The 22,946-nt window shown below is 44.2% G+C and overlaps 1 protein-coding gene across 1 annotated transcript in view; it reads right to left on the bottom strand.

The window, feature by feature from the left end:
• LOC143489549 (nuclear factor 1-like) overlaps positions 1–9,291 on the bottom strand; it is a 40,102-nt gene extending 30,811 nt beyond the window's left edge. Inside the window, exon 1 of the mRNA XM_076988652.1 lies at positions 8,372–9,291. Within this exon, the coding sequence (XP_076844767.1) occupies positions 8,372–8,374 (3 nt within the window). The 5' untranslated portion in view covers positions 8,375–9,291. The remainder of the gene's footprint in view (positions 1–8,371) is intronic.
• Between the last annotated feature and the right edge of the window lie 13,655 nt (positions 9,292–22,946).

Here is a 22,946-nt window from a genome sequence, read left to right as displayed (position 1 = left end):
GAATTGCCTTGCTCTAAGATGCCAGAACATTTGTTTTTACTGAATATTACTGCCAACGATAATATGAAGCATAATTACATTCATGTTCGGCTCACTCTTAACTATGTAGGGTCACTATGTAGGGTAATTTGCCTTTGCTAGCTGTCGTAGCATTCCACTTCACTACGTTATGTCCTAGTTCATTAAAATTGCATATATCTATATTTGGTGCACTCGTGTTACACTGTTTATGCACATGGTGAGAAATAGTGGCCTAAAGTTTGACAAATATATTTAAAATCATACAAATCGATGTGAAAATATGAACACCGCTAACGCCGCACTGTTCATCTGTTACAGAACAAATTAAATGTGCAGTGCCAATAATTACTTGGACAACTCCATATCTGCCTTATAAATTGACATAATTGTTGGCAAGCGTGCCAGAGTTTTGGTGTGCACTTTACATCATTAGATCCTGCTGCTTGCAGCAATGTTGATCCACTTTGCTTGAGGTAAGTGGAAAATCTGATTTGGTCAAACACTTGCTTTGCTTTGGCCAATTTTATGTGTGATGCAAGATACCTGGAGAGCCATATGCAACTCTTGGCAAATTGATTCATTTTTCCATAATACTGGTACCTTTCACTTAATTAATTCTCTTTAAGTTGTTTATAAAAGACACTGCTCACATACAAACGTCAGTGTCCACAAAAGGTGCTGTTTACATAAGCATCCTCGTAAGGTGTTGTTTACTTAAGTGACAATGGACAGAGACTTAGATTGAAAGACTGTAAACAAACATTCAACTGTCTACAGTCTCTCTCTCTCATTCTCTCTCTCTCTTTCTGTCTCTCTCTTTCTGTCTCCCTCTCTCTAGATCCTGCATGATGTGTTCACAATTTAAAGAGGCATCGCTTGTTTGAGTCTGCCCTGATCGCTTGTTTGAGTCTGCCCTGATCGTTTGTTTGAGTCTGCCCTGATCGTTTGTTTGATCGTTTGTTTGAGTCTGCCCTGATCATTTGTTTGAGTCTGCCCTGATCGTTTGGTTTGAGTCTGCCCTGATCGTTTGTTTGAGTCTACCCTGATCGTTTGTTTGAGTCTACCCTGATCGTTTGTTTGAGTCTACCCTGATCGTTTGGTTTGAGTCTGCCCTGATCGTTTGTTTGAGTCTGCCCTGATCGTTTGGTTGAGTCTGCCCTGATCGTTTGGTTGAGTCTGCCCTGATCGTTAAGTTGAGTCTGCCCTGATCGTTTGGTTGAGTCTGCCCTGATCGTTTGGTTTGAGTCTGCCCTGATCGTTTGTTTGAGTCTGCCCTGATCGTTTGGTTGAGTCTACCCTGATCATTTGGTTGAGTCTGCCCTGATCATTAAGTTGAGTCTGCCCTGATCGTTTGGTTGAGTCTGCCCTGATCGTTTGGTTGAGTCTGCCCTGATCGTTTGGTTGAGTCTGCCCTGATCGTTTGGTTGAGTCTGCCCTGATCGTTTGTTCGAGTCTGCCCTGATCGTTTAGTTGAGTCTGCCCTGATCGTTTGGTTGAGTCTGCCCTGATCGTTTGGTTGAGTCTACCCTGATCGTTTAGTTGAGTCTGCCCTGATCGTTTGGTTGAGTCTGCCCTGATCGTTTGTGTCTGCCCTGATCGTTTGGTTGAGTCTGCCCTGATCGTTTGGTTGAGTCTGCCCTGATCGTTTGGTTGAGTCTACCCTGATCGTTTAGTTGAGTCTGCCCTGATCGTTTGTTTGAGTCTGCCCTGATCGTTTGTGTCTGCCCTGATCGTTTGGTTGAGTCTGCCCTGATCGTTTGGTTTGAGTCTACCCTGATCGTTTAGTTGAGTCTGCCCTGATCGTTTAGTTGAGTCTGCCCTGATCGTTTGGTTGAGTCTGCCCTGATCGTTTGTGTCTGCCCTGATCGTTTGGTTGAGTCTGCCCTGATCGTTTGATGTCTTCAGTGCTGCCCTGCTTTTCGCTCTCTGTGGATTTTTTATGGCGCATGGTATCAATTATATATACCACGCTTTTCTTCATATATGCAACATATGCCCAACCCATATGGCCAGCCCTCAGCAAAATGGCCTCTCTTAATTAACACATTCAAAGAAACAAGGTCCTGTGACCTACATGAGCATTCAGAGAACCTGATGATTATGAAATGGCAAACAGGAACACTTAAAAGCTGCTGCTTCCATCTCTTCAGGTTGTTACATCTGCATTCTTATTGCTAGATGCAATAACAAAATTAACCACTCTCGGTAAATAAAAAGGATGTTAAAAAAGTTTGTTAAATTTGCTTCCTTTCTATCTCTCTCTCTCTCTCTCTCTCTCTCTCACAGTGATTTATTTTAAACAGTATGTATGTGGACTGAGAGATGGCCCACTTGGCATTTAGTCATGGCAGTGAATAAATCAAAGCACACAGAGACAGCATAACCACCCCCCCTAATCCATTAGCTATTCCTCCACTACGCGAGTCCTGCTACACACATCACAACCCATGGGGCTGCCATGCAACTCTTCGACAAACCAACAACAATTCTTCCTGTTTCTTGGGAATAGTTCCTCATAACATCATTGACTTCATCATCACCATCACCATCAAGTCAAAAACAATCAGTAACCCACTGCGATTCTCCAGCGCCTTTTGCCGATAGCACATTTGGAGTGGGTGAGTGGGAATTCACAGGATCTCTACATGCCCATTAACTCTCTCCAAACCTAGGTAATATGGCAAACGAATCAAAGGCAAATGGGAGATGGGGGTAGACTTGTTTGTTAAAAACGGCAGTGTGTGGAGGGGGTGTGCATGAAGCGTGTGCTGTGTGAACACCTGCCAAGGCCACTTCAGGTAAAAACGCTGGAAAATGTGATATTTCATACCTGCATCTCTAGAGGAGAGGAGGAAAGGAAAATGCATGGAGAAGGAATATAAAGCAAAGGAAAGAGGGTGTAGATGGGAGACTAAAGGGGTGTAGATGGGAGAATAAAGGGGTGTAGATGGGAGACTAAAGAGGGTGTAGATGGGAGACTCAAGGGGGTGTAGATGGGAGACTAAAGGGGTGTAGATGGGAGACTAAAGGGGTGTAGATGGGAGACTAAAGGGGGTGTAGATGGGAGACTAAAGAGGGTGTAGATGGGAGACTAAAGGGGTGTAGATGGGAGACTAAAGGGGGTGTAGATGGGAGACTAAAGAGGGTGTAGATTGGAGACTAAAGGGGGTGTAGATGGGAGACTAAAGGGGTGTAGATGGGAGACTAAAGGGGGTGTAGATGGGAGACTAAAGGGGGTGTAGATGGGAGACTAAAGAGGGTGTAGATGGGAGACTAAAGGGGTGTAGATGGGTGACTAAAGGGGGTGTAGATGGGAGACTAAAGGGGTGTAGATGGGTGACTAAAGGGGGTGTAGATGGGAGACTAAAGGGGTGTAGATGGGAGAGTAAAGGGGGTGTAGATGGGAGACTAAAGGGGTGTAGATGGGAGACTAAAGAGGGTGTAGATGGGAGACTAAAGAGGGTGTAGATGGGAGACTAAAGGGGTGTAGATGGGAGATTAAAGGGGTGTAGATGGGAGACTAAAGGGGTGTAGATGGGAGACTAAAGAGGGTGTAGATGGGAGACTAAAGGGGGTGTAGATGGGAGACTAAAGGAGTGTAGATGGGAGACTAAAGAGGGTGTAGATGGGAGACTAAAGGGGTGTAGATGGGAGACTAAAGGGGTGTAGATGGGAGACTAAAGGGGTGTAGATGGGAGACTAAAGGGGTGTAGATGGGAGATTAAAGGGGTGTAGATGGGAGACTAAAGGGGTGTAGATGGGAGACTAAAGAGGGTGTAGATGGGAGACTAAAGGGGTGTAGATGGGAGATTAAAGGGGTGTAGATGGGAGACTAAAGGGGTGTAGATGGGAGACTAAAGGGGGTATAGATGGGAGACTAAAGAGGGTGTAGATGGGAGACTAAAGAGGGTGTAGATGAGAGACTAAAGGGGTGTAGATGGGAGACTAAAGGGGTGTAGATGGGTGACTAAAGGGGGTGCAGATGGGAGACTAAAGGGGGTGTAGATGGGGGACTAAATGGGTGTAGATGAGAACTAAAGGGGGTGTAGATGGGAGACTAAAGAGGGTGTAGATGGGAGAGTCAAGGGGGTGTAGATGGGAGACTAAAGAGGGTGTAGATGGGAGATTAAAGGGGTGTAGATGGGAGACTAAAGGGTTGTAGATGGGAGACTAAAGGGGTGTAGATGGGAGACTAAAGGGTTGTAGATGGGAGATTAAAGGGGTGTAGATGGGAGACTAAAGAGGGTGTAGATGGGAGACTAAAGGGGTGTAGATGGGAGACTAAAGGGGTGTAGATGGGAGACTAAAGAGGGTGTAGATGGGAGACTAAAGGGGTGTAGATGGGAGACTAAAGAGGGTGTAGATGGGAGACTAAAGGGGTGTAGATGGGAGATTAAAGGGGTGTAGATGGGAGACTAAAGGGGTGTAGATGGGGGCTAAATGGGTGTAGATGGGAGACTAAAGGGGTGTAGATGGGTGACTAAAGAGGTGTAGATGGGAGACTAAAGGGGTGTAGATGGGAGACTAAAGGGGGTGTAGATGGGAGAGTAAAGGGGTGTAGATGGGAGACTAAAGAGGGTGTAGATGGGAGAGTAAAGGGGGTGTAGATGGGGGGGCTAAAGGGGGTGTAGATGGGAGACTAAAGGGGGTGTAGATGGGAGACTAAAGGGGGTGTAGATGGGAGACTAAAGAGGGTGTAGATGGGAGACTAAAGGGGTGTAGATGGGAGACTAAAGAGGGTGTAGATGGGAGACTAAAGAGGGTGTAGATGGGGGGCTAAAGGGGGTGTAGATGGGAGACTAAAGGGGTGTAGATGGGAGACTAAAGAGGGTGTAGATGGGAGACTAAAGGGGTGTAGATGGGAGATTAAAGGGGTGTAGATGGGGGCTAAAGGGGTGTAGATGGGAGACTAAAGAGGTGTAGATGGGAGACTAAAGAGGTGTAGATGGGAGACTAAAGGGGTGTAGATGGGAGACTAAAGGGGGTGTAGATGGGAGACTAATGGGGGAGTAGATGAGAGACTAAAGTGGTGTAGAAGGGAGACTAAAGGGGGTGTAGATGGGAGACTAAAGAGGTGTAGATGGGAGACTAATGGGGGTGTAGATGGGAGAGTAAAGGGGTGTAGATGGGAGAGTAAAGGGGTGTAGATGGGAGACTAAAGAGGGTGTAGATGGGAGACTAAAGGGGTGTAGATGGGAGACTAAAGAGGGTGTAGATGGGAGAGTAAAGGGGTGTAGATGGGAGAGTAAAGGGGTGTAGATGGGAGACTAAAGGGGTGTAGATGGGAGAGTAAAGGGGTGTAGATGGGAGACTAAAGAGGGTGTAGATGGGAGACTAAAGGGGTGTAGATGGGAGACTAAAGAGGGTGTAGATGGGAGACTAAAGAGGGTGTAGATGGGAGACTAAAGGGGTGTAGATGGGAGACTAAAGGGTTGTAGATGGGAGACTAAAGAGGGTGTAGATTGGAGACTAAAGGGGTGTAGACGGGAGACTAAAGGGGTGTAGATGGGAGACTAAAGGGGTGTAGATGGGAGACTAAAGGGGTGTAGATGGGAGACTAAAGGGGTGTAGATGGGAGACTAAAGAGGTGTAGATGGGAGACTAAAGGGGTGTAGATGGGAGACTAAAGAGGGTGTAGATGGGAGACTAAAGAGGGTGTAGATGGGAGACTAAAGGGGTGTAGATGGGAGACTAAAGGGGTGTAGATGGGAGACTAAAGAGGTGTAGATGGGAGACTAAAGGGGTGTAGATGGGAGACTAAAGAGGGTGTAGATGGGAGACTAAAGGGGTGTAGATGGGAGAGTAAAGGGGTGTAGATGGGAGACTAAAGAGGGTGTAGATGGGAGACTAAAGGGGTGCCTTCCATATAGGCATTGCAGTTTGAAGTAATGTTCTATCATGGCATATTATGGGGATAGACAATTTATATTGGATACAAAGAAGCCTTTGCAAAATACCATTTGATTTGCTCTTAGTTATGCTTAAGGGAGGGAATGTGGAATCTGCCATCTAATATGCATAGAAGAAAGCAGCACTAAGGATGAATACATGATTACTTTACCAGTGTCTCAGCATGACCTTAGGTATAAAGCTGAAACAGCAAGGTTTGGTGCTGGAACGTGACACCAAACGGCACTGGACCATAGGGGGCGCTAACATGATCTGTACTCATACCCATTTTGATACGAATGTCCCATCTGGTGGAAGGGACAACCACATGGGGTAAACAAATATAAATGTATCTTTGCTGCAGTATGAATTACATTCATACGTTCATAAAAACATCCAATAAATAACTAACAAGTTCCGTTGCCTCAAATTGGACGTAGCTGGATTGAAGATCCAAGCTACGAAATCCTATTTTACATACAGAGAGGAAGCATCACATTTCTGTAGCATTCACATATTAAAGTGAATAATAAACAGAGACATTTGGGCTCCCACTCATTGGTATGAGACTCAAACCGAGAGTGAGACCATTTGATGAAGGTGTATACTGCTGTGCCAACTCGACGTTTGCTCTGACAAACATCCAACACCACAATAGTCTGAGCTGTCAGCTTTTAGCCATTAAAAGTTTACAGCTTTGATTGTTGTTTGGAAACAAGTAATTAAATGTGGCTCACTGTTCGGGTTTTAAAGAGAAGATGATAATCCCAAGCAGAGCTGAATACAGTCCCTCGATTCCTTTAAAAAGTGGCCTATTTGGGCGGGTGCCATTTTAAAAAGCAAGTAAACAAATTATTATCCAGGTTTAAGTGTTTCATACTGGCTGGCCTGGAGCTCATCAACATCTTCAATGTTGCATCTCATCTGCAGAACCACCTGAACATAAACAATTCCATCACCTCTCACAGCTCCCAAAAGGTAAGGGGCCAAAGGTCATGCAGTTAGGTCATGGATGGACTGGTGATGGACTGGTGTTCTTTATTTATGACGGGTAACAATGTGATTCACCAAGGCCTAAAGGAAAGAATTTTCATCAATCTCAGGTCAGCTTTGACCAGTCAGACACCTCTTAAGATATTTCAACAGGCATCAATTACTCCCTGGAGTAAATTGCAGAATATATATATATATCATTAAGCAATGTGGGGTTTTAAATGATGCACGCAGACAAACAGGTTTTATCAGTAATTGCTTCAGAGAAGAAACAAAAACATCTGCAGGTTGTTTTTGTTTATATATATATATATATATATATATATATATATATATATATATATATATATATATATATATATAAACCGACACAGCTACTGCTGGTTGTAGACTGATCACATTACATAGTACAGTTATTTTGTACACATTTTAGAGCAATATTACGCCAAACAGTTTCCCTTGATATATTTAACTGTATTCAAATTGCAGTGACTGGTAGACATAAAATAAGGTCACGGCTCTGATATGCAGTTCAGCAGGTAAAGCTTTAAAGGTATACTATGGTAAAATAGCAGAATATTTCACGTGTTTGTATGTGCGTATAGCCAAAGTGTTGAATATAATAAAAATCAATAGTGTTGATAATAATAATATATCTTCGCTAAACAGCTACGTGCGCAGTGAAACGCTAATGCAACAGACCCTCTGCAGAAATGTCAGAACTGTAACGTTTGAAAGAAGTGTAGCGTCTCGAGCGCACACGGCAGAAATGGGCGGTCACCGTCACCTCAGGCCTTTGAGCTACGGGAGCCTACACGTGACATACCGCGCTGTCGCCGAGTGTTAGCATGCTACAAGTGTATGTGTTAGATTAGCTTCACATCATTCTAAAGATAGGTGAACTACATAACTCACCAACTAAACTATAGTAATACAATTAAAGTCAATAAGGTTTTAAAGAAGCTCATTTCGTATGCTGTCTTAGTAATTTGTAATAGATAACAAAGCTGGCTAAACACACCACCACAAACTTGGAAAAAGTAAATGAGCCGTGTTACTATTTTGCTGTTCTGGGTGGTTACGTGGGTCCTGTTACTTGACAGTTTAGTGGGACTGTGTGTCATTTACAGCCACATTTACTGCTTTAAACATTCACATAACCTATATGCGTTTAGAGGACGGACACATGGCATTAAACACTCTAAAACTGAAGTGAGAACATATTTGCCCCTATTGAGATACGAGCTATTGGACACGGTGCTCCCTGGTGTTGGACCTACATGATTTCACACTGAAACTAAATACAAAAACGTTTTGTGCTGTTTTACGTGGAGTTTGCGAGGTGTCCTAAAGTCAATGGGATGTTACTGTAATTGCGTGAGAACACTGCAGTTCATTTTCTTTTTTACTTACTAACATCTTTAAATTATAAAAAAAAGAACAAATTGTTGATTTACACAGCACGTACCATTGTGGAGTGGGGAATACTGCCAACAGCCTCAAAGACACATTTTACTCCTTCAGAAAAAAAGTAAAAAAAAAAAAAAAAAAAAACACACAAGTGTGAGAGGGAACGCAAATGAACTGGGTTCTTGGGTTGCTGGGTCCGCAAAAGAACCTTATTGCTGTTCGATCATTGGGCCTCCCAACATTGTTTTTGCTGCAGTATCACTTTATACTGTGTACGAACTCCGTAAGAAGGGAATTATCCGAGCTAGTTCTTCTCCGGTTTCATGCGACGTGTTTTCTGTCCTCTGTCGGTCAGCGGGACTTTGAGGCGGTGCCGGGTGCAGCGAGGGTGACACCGTCCCGTCCGCCCTCCGAACAGCCCGCAGGTACGTGGTCTAGTCGCGGCGCAGGCGAGTTCGGGCTCCCGCCATTCGGCCACAACTTTCCGCTCACGGTGTTTCGGATCAGCTGTTGCGAACTCAGAGTGTCCGGGAGACTTCAGCCGTATCGCTCCATCTCCATCTCACCGGGAACTCTTCGCCGTGGATTCCCCTTTGAATTGGACCTCTTGATCTTCTGCACCGACGAGATTACAGCCTGCGCGTCATTTTGGGCGAGTGGATGTTGCGAAATCACAGCTGAACCGAACCGAACGCGTGAGCCCAACGCGCTCTGATGCCGCCGGGCGAACGACGCTCGCGCGCTGAGACCGTGCGCGTTTAAATTCTATGAAATAGTTGTAATAAGAATCAGAGTAGACGCCAAAAAAGGTGAGACCCGGTCCAACGGTGAGTCGAGTCGCAGCCGCGGATGACAGTCGGAGACGTGCACTGGCTGGTGAATTATTAATAACCAAGAGCGCTTCACAGTCTGTCGTGTTCAGTGTGTAACCAGAGCGGCAGTTGGGGGTTTAAGGGAATTAAATACGGGCTTGGAGTAAAGCACGGACGGCAGGGGATTACCATTCACCGGTAACATAGCGGCGGAACGAGAGGGAGGGAGGGTGAAGAGAGAGACAGAAAGAGAGAGAGAGACGCCAGAGAGATATGTACAAGCAGTGTATGGAGTTTATCTTATGATAAAGATATTAAACTGTGAACTCTTGCAACCAATGATAAGTTAACTCATGCACGGGCTACGACGTTCGGACTGACCGTGCACGACGACACCGACTGACGGGACCCTCACCGTCTAACAGTTCCCCTGGGACTGCACTGAATAGCCATACATACAAATGATCGGTAATAGAACAAAAGATAGCATGTGGTTATTATTACACCGTAGAGGGAGCAGTCTAGATGAAGTACTGAAAAACTTTACAGTGGAGCGAAAAGTAGCCAGTATATATTTCAGAGAAAGCTCCAATAGTAGCATACACCGTAGAAAACTTTAAAAAGCGAATTAAAAGCACTCCACTTTATATATTGTATTTTGCCGAGCGACTATGCTGTTTTCATCATTGATTTTTCTGGAGGCTGTGAGGCTGAACAGTTCAACGTGATCAGCAGAGACAGGACTGGTTTAAACAGGGGGCGCCCGATAAAATCTTATCGCCACTGTAGACAGCGCGTTGGAAATATGCTGTAAAACAAAAGACACCATTGAAACCGCGCTCAAGTGCTGCTGTAATTTCAGAAATATTCGAAAGAGAAACATTTCCAAAAGAAGAAATGCCTGAACTAGCAAATTAAGTAAAGTAGCTCACGGTTGTAATTTTACTGATAAATTGTGAAATACCTATTTATTATGATATTTTATAAAACTATATAATTCAAATAAAAATGAATGCTGCCATAACGTCTTATGTGTGTCGTGTAGTTTGGGTCCAGATGTCTTTAAGAAATGACAAATATGGAAACGAAAAGTTTGGGCTTCCTAATCAAATAAATGCTAGAATACATTCAAATAGGGTACTTGTTTAAAACCAACGTTTCAGTTCGAACTTTTATCATTTATTTAGAAGGCTAAAAACGGAGGTGAAACCATAATCTACGTTAAGGTAACGTTTTTTGTCTTTGTAATGAAGTCATAGCCTTTATTGAATTGTATGCTGAGTCATTATCTCGTCTACCTTAAGCTGTCCTGGCACATGCAAAGGTCATTTGCTTAGGTGAAACTGAAAAGTTCATGTCACCTGAGCCCCACTGCAAAACACCTTCCTTACACCAGACTGAGGCCCCGCAATTTGTATTAATAGGCTATTAAAGTCACCTTCAGTATGACCATGATCGCACACCGTAGCATCCATGAAATGAACAGAGAACTCGCCGTTGTTGTATCAAACTCAATATACAGAATAATTTGGGGTAACGCCAGGGAATTACACTACCTACATCGGAGGAAAGTAAACTGTACCTTAACTGGTCATCAATGGTAAAGCTATACTGATATATACTGATATGTGTTTAAACTAAAATATAAAAACAATTTTGTATACTTTATAATTTTGTACACCCTTAAAATACACAGAAAATATTGCTTAAAAGGCCCTATTATGTAATTCCTAAATATTTAGCCTATTATTTGTTTACGATATAAACGTGTTCATTATTAATAATAATTTGTCAAGAAATCCACGCTACTGTTATTTTAATTATAACGGAAAAAATGCTGTTTTACTAGTTATAAAGCGATACGTCTTCTCTGACAGCTTGGTAACGCTCTGTTATGTGGGAGGTGAGGTGGGCTCTAAGCAGGTATTTGCAGGTGTATGACCTGTCGCGAACCGACTACCACTTGTACTTAATTTCGAATGAATGCAAACAAACACATTTACGACAAAAGGCGAGAACAATAACACACATATACACGCTAACATATTGTAAAATTTATTAGAACCTAATTCCTTAAATTTAGTTATGTTTAATTAATACATTTAATTCCAGGAAAAACTGTGAAAATTCGAACCAAAAAAATAGTTTTTGTTACCATGGGGATTTTTATGAAAAGTGATAAAATAACAAACAATGCATTAAATAATGTAAAATGAAACTTTCGCTCCTCATCTCGTTATGACACAATATTTTGATTTGAAAGGTCATTTGAAAGCTCACTCTGACTCGTTACTGCTTTTAACCTGTGGAGTATTTTAAAATCCCTTTTTTGTGTGATATTCTCTTTTTTCAAAACATCATAATTCATATTCATAATATAATTCGTATTCATAATAATATCCGTTTGGGTATTTGTCATTTGTAAGCATATCCATTGTAATTTAAATGAAAAAGTACAAATTCCCTTAAATTATTAGAATAAAACTTAATGTGGTGTCATATTTAAATTATGTATATAGAAAATAAAACAAACACCACCGCAAACGTAAAATGTAGACTTACCTTATAGCCTTATAAATTATTGTTATGAATTGGTTTATTAGGCTATCGTGATATTTGTGCTTTGAGCTAGAGCTTGCTTGTTTGTGCTCTACAGGTTAGGGTTATGTTAAGGTTGCGTTGCTTTCTTTTCTTTCCAAATATCTTACTTTGGTGCAAACAGAAAAATAGCAATGAAACAAAAAAGACTACTTTGTTGTGGTCTTTCATTTGCATTAAACTGCCCAATTAAACAGGCATAAATTAATTTACCCACGAAATTGCATAGATTCTTAAGTAAGTAGTCTACAATTGAAAATCACTATCATATTGAAAATAACTCGATCACAATATAAATACTTTGATATCCAATACTTTAATTGATTAGACATATGACCACAAAAATCAGTTTGTAATAATGGTATAACATATAGGTGCAGTGTCGTACTTTCAAACGTTCTGAGGTTGTAACGTTCATAAGCGGCATAATTAATTAGGCCTAAAACAACGAGAAGTTGTCTCACAAGTTAGGTCATCATGGAGTGAAAACGCACTTCCAATATTTGTTCTCAGATGTAGTTCAGTCTACAACCTGATTGTAACTTTTAAAAACAACAGTAAAGACGCGTGTTTATGAATGAAGAACAACATTTATTTAATTTTCTTTTTATCTTTTATATAAGACAATGGCCAGCCAGCCATGTTTGAGTAAGTAAAAATAAGTATATATATATATATATTTAAATATCAAGAATGACTTAGTTGTGTGGCAATAGCACTACTTTTTAAAATGGCATTTAAAAACCATTGAGGGCATGGCAGAGACGAGGCCTGCTTCACCCAACACTTTATATAATTTTTAAAAATAACCTGTTAGAAAATCTCATAGCACGATAGACTTCTATCACAGTGGCTGATTTCATTAAATGTTGGTTCATAACTTTAGACTCTGTTCAAAATGTTGTTTCTACGGATTTTCTACATAATGTTCCCAAACGAATTAATTAGATACTAAACCCACTGATGAAAATTCCATACGATTTTTTAGTCGTCATTACATAAATATATATATATAATAAGAATACAATTAATTGCTAAATTTTTCAATCTTATTTGCTGTTGTGTGTTTGTGTACCAATTAACAAAACTAGTTTCGTTTCATATTTTTGGCCATTCTACAAAGAGCGATTGGGATGGAGAGGAGGGTGGCGCTGTAGTCAGTACAGCCCAGAGACCGTATGTATAATATATATAATATAATATATACGGTCTTATATATACGGCCTCTGGTACAGCCACTGTATAGTACTCAACATTCAAAAGTATTCGTGTGCACGTCCAAAAAGGCAGACACAGGAGGACATGTTAGAGGAAACACCGATTTAAACGGTTATGTACCCTAGAAAATAGACAAAATTGGTGGCTAAGTTTTCAGAACAATCTTCTATCGTGTGCATAACCAATCTCACACAAAAAAGATTTAAATTTTGATATTGTGAAGATAAGTTTAATTTCCAGGTATCGGTGCTGTTTCAGTGGGTGATGTCCGTTTCGGTTCGGGCCTAAAGCTGCACGCAGAGGGCGTGTTGGTGCTGAATGTGCTACAGGCCTACCGAGCTTCTTGGCTTACACCTCTGCGCGCCCGTCTTTAGCGGGCCTACTCTAAACAGGCCGAGCTGAAAGAGAACCGTGAAACCGGGATTCAGCTAAGCGACGAGGCGGTCAGGAATGCTGACCTTGGCGAGCGCACCGGCCCAACGCGGCGCGCGGCCACGCGCATTCTTCCCGCGAACATTCGGGAGCGCGCGCTGGTTACCGCGCGCGGCCGTTATTACCGGTGTCTGCTAATACCACCGGGCTGACTAGCAAAATGACCCATTTCAAAATATGAAGCACAGCCAGAAGAAAAAAAACACACAACTTTGCTTAAGGAGAAACCCTCTCAGTTTTACTTACAAGACTCGCGTAACATTAATCTAAAAAAAAGAAAGTCTTGCCCTAATTACATTTTCAAAGTGGCCTTCATGTTAAAGGTGGCCTATAGCCTACATCTCACTCTCCCTAGGCACTACACTGTTAATTAGGCAAACAGCTGAGTAAGCTTTGAAAGCGCCCTGAAAATGTAATCAAACGTTGCCCGATAAGACGCGACTAGATCAGACGCCTGGCTGAAGAATCACTTAACTACATCTGGGTTAGCTTCACTGAATTTAATAATCTTTTTTATACACCTGGCTGAGGGAGTTAATACTACTGCCTAACATGGTCAACCACTATAACGTAAGTCAAAGCTTAGTCAGTCCGTGCATGGCTAAGGCAGCATGGAAAAAAGCGACATGCCCACAATGCTGTAACAAAGACACGGGGCCCCGCAGCTCGGGCCAACAGCGCCAGGTAGAACGTTCCCGCACATCGATGAGTTAAACAACACAGACCGGCCTTGCGATTGGTCAATTGTAGCGCGGCTCCATCGGGATTGGAGCAAAAAGTGCCTGGCCCACCTTATCAGACTCTCGCACAGCACCGCTGCAGGAGAACGAGTCTCGGGAGAGGACGCCGAAGAGCACGCCCGCGAGCGGCCAGCTTATCTTACACCAGCAAGAAGGGTTTATACGTCTGATTAAGTGTATGTGTGTGTGTGCGAGTGTGTGAGTTGGAGAGAGAGAAATCATAGATGGACAGAAAGGTGTATGCTTGAGTGAATAAGTGAATGAGAGAGAAAGTCCGTGAGAGAGAGAGAGAGTAAACTGTATGTTTTAGTAGATAGATTTGTACACTCGGTGTTGTATATTACAACATTTTCTATCTCAGATGCATAAAATTCCTCATCTTGTGTCTGATGTGTGTATGTGTGTTTATTTAATCAAACATCTACATATTTAAATATAATTTTATCATAAGGTGCAAAAAACCTAAAACCAATTCTATTGCCAGTTTCATCTTACTGTTCTTCAAGCTCACATAAAAGAACACTAACAAAGGCCTTAATTATCACGTCTACCGCACAGACAATAACTGTCCATTAACATGTTTTCCCGCCTTGCTCCATTAGAAGTATTTTCACCGTGGGTGGAACGTGATTTGTCCAAAAACAAAATGCATGTGTTGAAACATTTGTTAAAAAGGACATTTTAAGCATGGCATCTGATACCTATAAGATAAAGATTTTATAAAAAAACATTTGTATCAAATGTCCAATAGGGAGTGTGTGTGTGTGTGTGTGTGTGTGTGTGTGTGTGTGTGTGTGTGTGTGTGTGTGTGTGTGTGAGATGCAGCAGTGGTGAGGCTGGGTAAGATCCAGGCGGGTCTGGAGAGGATGTGAGGCTTAAAGGGCTGGTGGAGGGGGAGAAGGGGGGAGCAGGGTTGTCCTCCCCTGGAGAGACAGAGAGGAGGCCTGCTGTAATCTGCTTTCCTGGCTCCCCATGAAAGAAAGAGAGAAGAGGACACACCAGAGACTGGCCCCGTCAGATCCACCGCTCCCCCAACTCTAGCCATCCTCATCTGGTAGCTCTCTCTACCTCCCTCTCTCTCTTCTCCTCCATCTTCATCCACCCGTCCTCACACACTGGTCCCACTTCACTCACCTCAGCTTAATCTGGAGCTAAACCTTTACTTCTCCTTTTTCTACCTCATCAGTCCATTCTTTCATTGTTTCAAAACCATGTCTCTCTCTCTTCCTCTCACCATTCATCTTCTCTTGCCTTTCCATTCTTTAGGAATTGGCCATATTCTTAATATTAATCTACTTTGTTCTCCAAAAACTTCATCCATCCATCAAGCCCTCACCAAGACTGCTCTACTTTCTCTGGGTCTGGGATATCCACCCCTCTGTTCTCTCCGGTTCTCTATGGCCTACACCATGAGCTCCACGGCGAGGACCACCACATCCAGACACACGAATCCTCCTCCTCTTATCCATGGGCTCATCCTCGTCTGAATGAACGCTTTTCCAGCATCTAATCTGCGCCTCGAGCCTCACTCATTGACGGACCATTTTGTCAGTAAATGTGAGAACCATAAATTGAATTACTCAGAAAGCTGCCTTTGTGAATGAAGATTTTGGTTCAGATTCAGACAATTAATGTCGCTTTGATGATCTTCCAAATACCTTGTGCTCTGGAATAATCACGATATTTTATAGGACCATCACTCTTTCTCTCCATCTTAGCACCCTGTGCTCTGTCACACCTCAAAGATGAGAGTTTTGTTTGGTGGAACCAGGCCATGGGCTCTGGTCTCTGCTACTTGGTCTATTCTCATCTCTCTCTCTCTCTCTCTCTCTCTCTCTCTCTCTCTCTCTCGTTCACTCCTCTCTCTACACATTAGCTTTCATTCCCCCCTCCCCACAACCTCCACCCTGTCAAGAGGAGGAGCCTCCTTGGCAGTTCCAGGCTCTGTTTGGTAGAGTGGATCCAAGTGAACATGAATATTCATGAGCCAGCTCCCTCCCCTTTCCTAATGCCACGGCAACACTTGGTAGGAGCACATGGCGGGACAGCTGTTGCAGGCCATGCCAGGCATCTGTGCACAGAAAGAGTGAGATAGGGGGTGTACGAGAGAACGAGAGAGCGAACGAGAGAGAGAATGTGAAGACAGTGGGACGCACATGTGACAGGAAGTGCTGGTGGACGGATGGTGGATAGACAGATCAGGAAAGATCGTTAAGGTGACTCTGAGCTCCAGGAAAGGTTAGAGAGTGCAGAGAATGAAGGGAATGAGTAAATATCTGCTGGTAAAGACAGAAGAATGAGGCCAAAGTCATAGGAGCAGATCGTGTGACACCACAGACGTCAACCACAGATAAAACACGCATGAGGCACAACCCAGAAGCACTGCGCCATTTCTTACCATAGCCACTAGGTTGCATCTTGCTTTTATGAATGTGCGGTTCAGTTTACAAGAGTTGTTCATTAGAATTAGCAGTCACAGGCCATTCCTCTAACAGCCATCACCCTGTCCTGACATCTCTCCTACAAGCCGTGACCCCCCCCCCCCCCCCCCCCACCCCGACCTGCTCCCAAACTCGGGGGGCTTCAGTTTGAGGTAGCCCCACACACGCACCCAGAACGCCGACATCTGTGCTGTCCTACATAGGCTCTCATCCAGCAGGCTGTGTGGAGGTGCCCAGGGGGCTGGAAACATGTCAGCTCCCCTGATAAAACACTGCACACAGAGCTCGTTCTCAGATCCCCCCCCCCCATCTGAGGGACGACTGCAGTTAGATTCTGCCCCATGTGTCTCTACCCCTAATTAATTAGGCTTAATTGAAAAGAGATAGTGTCACAAAATTGTTCATGTATTACATGGTTAATATGTGACAAACTGTTTAAAATATTAACATTAAGCCTCTGATAGCTAATAGCTGGTGGAATTAGCACATTTATTCTACTTTCTTTACATTGTTCACGTTTGAATTAACTGTCAATGATGAGGATAAAGTAAAGAACACCAGGACCCGTTAGAGCCCAGTCCAAACACAATCACAGTTCTTACTATTTTACACCACAAATACAAAGTAGTTTAATAACCATAACTAAAAAGCTCACGTTTAAAATGGCCTACGTGAGAAAAAAAATCAAAGAAATTCTAATGTATTGACTTATAACCTGTAGTGATGTAGCAACTCTACAGCACATCAGCGTGTGGAAGCAAAATGGGCCTACCTCTCCAAGACAAACACGTGAGGCTGTTTCCTGTTCCCAGAGAGAACCTTAGGAAGGAGTTTAACGTGCAGGTAAGCAACATTTGTATAATGGATTCAGCTGGTTCACAGTGTATTGTATCATTAATCAAGAGCACTCAGGGGAAAGCCAGCAGCAAGTCTGAGCCTTAACTAACCATGAGAACGCAGCTATTACCTTACACCACGATTCTCCTCACAATCACTGCCATCTAAGCTCCCGTAGGCTGGCAATTCTGTGTCCAATCACTTCAAAATACGAGGGATGGAGGGATAGAAAGAGAAGGAAAGGAAGGGAGAGAGAGGAAGAGCGATCATACCATCAGCCACGACCTGGCAGAGAAGTCGTAACACAGCTGCCACCTGAGCCCTGGGTCAGCTCGTCCATCTACCGCCATCCCTGTGTTTTCCCGCCAAAAAAACAGGAAGCAGAAAGAAACCCAACAGCAGCAACAACAAGGATCCTCTTGGATGGTGGGAAATTAATAAATAAAGAAAAAACACGCAGCAAACACCAATCAGAAGGACGAGGTTAGCGGGATGCGAGCATGCCTGTGTTTGCATGCGTGAGAGTTTGTGATGTGTGTGTGTGACAGAGAGAGAGAGAGAGAGAGAGAGAGAGAGAGAGGGGGAAAGAGGACATTGACACAGAAAAATGCCAAGACGTGCTATCCAAGCAGCTGCAGCCATCCAGAGCCGCTCCAAGCAGCCTGGCATGTTGGGGCTTACAGACATACCAGCCCCACACAGCCAACCAGGCAGGGCTCTGGGTGTGAGGAGAACCTCGCCGCCCGACATCAAAATATTTACTTTAAGGGGTGCATTTGCAGCCGAGAATCCAATACTGCTGATGTGCTGATATATAAATGTGTATGTGTGTGTGTGTGTGTGTGTGTGTGTGTGTGTGTTGTACAGGGAGATGGAGAGAAAGGCCCATGTGCAGAGATGATTCTGTTCTTGCACAGTCACTACTTGCTCATTAACTTTTCAGAGTTAAAAAAAAAACATTTCATATAAAGATGAGTCTCCACTCTCAACATTTGTTTTCATTTGAACAATTTCACTATTGCTAGTTTGTTTGATTTTCCTTAAAGTGAAAACATGCATTTTAAATGAATTCCTCATCTTTGCCAGAAACATCCGTGCCTTCAGACATCTCCCTGCGTTACACATTATCCATCAGGATATATTCGTACTTTCCATGAGCATGTGGCTACGTCAGGCAAAACCGCTAATGGCTGCTATTTGTAAATGACTTGAGAACAAAGTTCCAAGTGCTGCAGGTGAACTGCAGAGAAGCAGTTACCACAACTCCATTTGTTTTGATGTGGGATCAATAAACACACCACCCAATTTACCATCAAAACGAATGAACTGGAAACACTTGTAGGTGTGGTGTTTTATATTCTCTCTGTTGCCATACACAGTTTTCATTTGCTGTCTTTCAACTTTTCGTCACTGGTGTCTTTCTGACCACTGGACATTTCCGTGTGGAACTGTAGGGGACAGCCACACCAGCACTACACCCACCATCATGTCTCTGACCCTGCTGTATCAGAGTGGGTTAAAGTCCAGTAGTACTGCCATGGGGTGCCTAACACATTGCACATTTTAAGAGATGAGTTAAAGTGTGCAATTGCACACCTATAAAACGTACCTAAAAGGGTTGTGTACCTAAGACGGTGTGTGCACTGTATTTTGAAAAAAGCGAGAACATAAATAAACATTTAATGAGTATGAAGCAAGAATAAATATGTCCTAAGCACAGCTATATTTAAACTGATGCCAGACCTGCTACGCAATTGGTGTTCACATGCACGTTCGTGCACACACACGCACACACACACACAATTTGCTTTTCGACAACTAGAGTGACAGGCTGTTTCCCAAGGCCAGTTCGTGAACACCTGTCCCTCACAGTGTTCACAAAATGGCCATGGGGAGAAAAACTGCTCGTGGTAATTCCAAGAATCGTACAAAGTCTTCAGTTGTGCTCAACAGTGAGGCGAAGGACTCTCCACCGCCCACCAACTCCTGTCTACTGCCGTCCATGTTCACAGACGTCTCCTGGGCAGAGTGCTGAGCCTGGGAAACGCCTGTCCACCGGTGACCCCACACGCGTGTGCGGGCTCCACGGGGGCGGAGCCAGCGAGGGCTCCCACGCAGGCCTCCGGGAGACGGCGTGGGGGTGGGGGGGATGCGCCGGGTGCGAGTGGCGGGCCCCCGGGGGTCAGATGAGCAGTAATTATAAGCGTAGTTACAGGGCGACGGATGCCGCTGTCGATTCTGTGTCTGGCACCGCTCCCCAGTTTAAGGGAATTAAAACACGCTAGACGAGCCCCTTTTGTGACACCCCCCCCTCCCCCCATGCATGCGGCCTGGGATGTGTGAAGCTGGCACAGTGCTGCCATGCCCTCGGAGAGGGCCCTTAACAGAGGGAAGCAACTCAATGCCTAGATGACCCCGGGTAATATGGAAATCAACGGGTGAGGGGGGGTGAGGAGGGCTGCAGACTGGAGACTCTTCACTACATCGCATACACACACATGCACACAGGCACACACGTGCACACACTCACACGCACACACACACACACACACACACACACACACACACACACACACACACACAACTCACTTAGTCTAAGCCTGCCCAGTGCTAATTCCTGCCAATAATTCATGAGCGCTAGCCACTCAAGAGCCTTCCCAACCTGCTGACAAACGCAGCATTAAAAATGAAGAGCTAATGGACTTCACGTACGCGTCGTCTTCATAAGACCGCGGGACGCACCTACGGTAAGGCCTGGACGGTCAGGAAGCTGAGCAGATGTCCCACAGGTGCAGAGACGTAGAGACTAGCAGAGATGACAGAAGGTGACCAGCAATACGTCCTAGCTTTCCCTGCAAAACGCTTTATCAATTTTTCCATTTCTGCTCAAGTGTCCTCCGTGTGTCTCTGCCCCATTTAGAGCCCGGCTAAATTTGTGCATTGAAACATGAGACACTAAAATCCCTGACTTTATCTGCTTGGCTGGCCAGTCTCTAAAACTCTCCACTGGCCTGTTTTGTGTACCCACTGGTTTCACTTATTAAGTTTCAAAGGTTTCTGGGCAACGTGGGTTATTCAAAGGAAAAAAAAAGTTACTAGGCATTTTTTTGGCACGCCGTTGCTCGTTTCTTGCCCAGGACGAGAAGGTTACCATGGCATCGGTGGGCACCTCATAAAGCAAATCATTGTTGGGGGTTGGTGTGTGTGTGTGTGTGCGCGTGTGTGCGAGAGCCACACTAAATGCCCAAATGCCATGCCAGCATCCTCTAAACACTAAAGGGCACTTGGTGACGCCAGCCTGGGTTTCATATGCACCATCTCTCTGCTCCATTCTTTCTCACGCAAATGTTTCATCTGCCCGTCTCCCACCTGCCGGGGGGCTCGTCGATCGGGCCCCTCTAGAAATGTCACTGGCTGCCCCGCTCACCTGTCAAACTGCAGAGGCCCGTCATTAAACTCACGTGATTGAGCCCTGGATACACCATTAACAACATCAACACCATCGCATATGTGAAAGAAATCAAGCAGAAAATGTAATCCAGGCTGGGAGGTGTAGAGTCTTGCTGCAGGGTGAGGGTGTGTTGGGGGTGTGGGTGTGTTGGGGGTAAGGGGGTGTGTTGGGGTGAGGGTGAGGTTGTGTTGGGGGTGTGGTGGGGGTGAGGGTGTGTTGGGGTGAGGTTGTGTTAGGGGTGTGGTTGTGTTGGGGGTGAGGGTGTGTTGGGGTGAGGGTGTGGTTGTGTTGGGGTGAGGGTGTGGTTGTGTTGGGGGTGTGGTGGGGGTGAGGGTGTGTTGGGGGTGGGGGTGTGGTTGTGTTGGGGGTGAGAGTGTGTTGGGGTGAGGGTGAGGTTGTGTTGGGGGTGAGGGTGTGTTGGGGTGAGGGTGAGGTTGTGTTGGGGGTGTGGTGGGGGTGAGGGTGTGTTGGGGTGAGGTTGTGTTAGGGGTGTGGTTGTGTTGGGGGTGAGGGTGTGTTGGGGTGAGGTTGTGTTGGGGGTGGGGGTGTGTTGGGGTGAGAGTGAGGGTGTGTTGGGGGTGAGGGTGTGTTGGGGTGAGGGTGTGTTGGGGTGAGGGTGAGGGTGTGTTGGGGTGGGGGTGTGTTGGGGGTGGGGGTGAGGGTGTGTTGGGGGTGAGAGTGTGTTGGGGTGAGGGTGAGGTTGTGTTGGGGGTGTGGTTGTGTTGGGGTGAGGTTGTGTTGGGGGTGAGGGTGTGGTGGGGGTGAGGGTGTGTTGGGGTGAGGTTGTGTTGGGGGTGAGGGTGTGTTGGGGGTGAGGGTGTGTTGGGGTGAGGGTGAGGTTGTGTTGGGGGTGAGGTTGTGTTGGGGTGAGGGTGTGTTAGGGTGAGGGTGAGGTTGTGTTGGGGGTGAGGGTGTGGTGGGGGTAAGGGAGTTGTGGGGGTCTAAGGGTGTGGGAGGCGTGGAGAGTTTTAATAGCTCTGATCTATTGGGGACTTTTTAAATTTCGCATCTGTTGCCAAATATGCCTGATGCACCATATCTGATTAATTCAGGTACTATAATTATATCATAAGATTTTATACATACAGCAGTAGTTGTTGCTTGGGTAAGTCACATGATCACCATAATAATAGCAATCGCAATTATTAACACAAATAGTTAGTATAATCTATATTTTCTATAAGCTTACATTCGTGTGTAGTCACCCTAAAATAATTCATAATTAATTAGTCTGAGATAAAAAAAGTAAAAAGTATTAAAACTCATATTTTCTCCCCAAAAACCATTACGTCGTACACTACTCATTAGTGAAAACAAAGCACTTCAGTGTGCCCAGATTTTAATATCATTATATTACTTTGTCTACACATATACATGCACATATGTGTGTATATATAAACACACAAACACACCATGTACATGTTAGCTAGTGTACTACATACACTGATTTCAAGTATTTGATCATTCTGCTAGTATTCAAGAAAGGGTTAAAGGTACACAAGACCAGATGTTTTAGGTCCTCAACTGCTGTTCTGACTTTTATCCAACGTTTGTGAAAGCTTGACTAAATTCACTCCTTGGCTGTTACAAGTTTTTATTACAGTTTTTAGGGTAACTTTTAGGGTAAGTTTTATTACAACCTATTGTACCTGAACCACGGTTTAGATCCTGGGGTCTGAACCACAAAAACCAAACCCACAAAATAACACAAACGCTTGCACGACCCAGGACAGTGTGACTGGTGTGAAAGGTGAGATTTGTAACAGGACTATCCGCTGCAGTGTTAGAGCCAATGGCTCCAATGTCTTCCGGACTAAGTAAAGCAAGGAAAACCAGCGTCCTGAAATACAATGTGTAATTCTGGACCATAGATTGAGAACAATAAGTGTTAAAACAAAGTAAATAAGTAGGTTTATAAGGTATTCATAATCATGTGTCGGCTGTACGTTGTACATACTTACGGTTTGTGGTCGTTTGGTTGGGGGGGCATTTGCGTTTTACGTTTAATCATTTAAAAGTAAAATTTGAAGTTAGTTTATCCTTATGGGGCTATAGTTATATTGATCAGGGAAGTACTTATTTGGTTATTTGTGCAATCGAGAAA

Source organism: Brachyhypopomus gauderio, unplaced genomic scaffold, assembly GCF_052324685.1.
Source record: "Brachyhypopomus gauderio isolate BG-103 unplaced genomic scaffold, BGAUD_0.2 sc63, whole genome shotgun sequence".
Lineage (NCBI taxonomy): Eukaryota > Metazoa > Chordata > Actinopteri > Gymnotiformes > Hypopomidae > Brachyhypopomus > Brachyhypopomus gauderio.
This window is presented reverse-complemented; position numbering and strand designations above follow the sequence as displayed.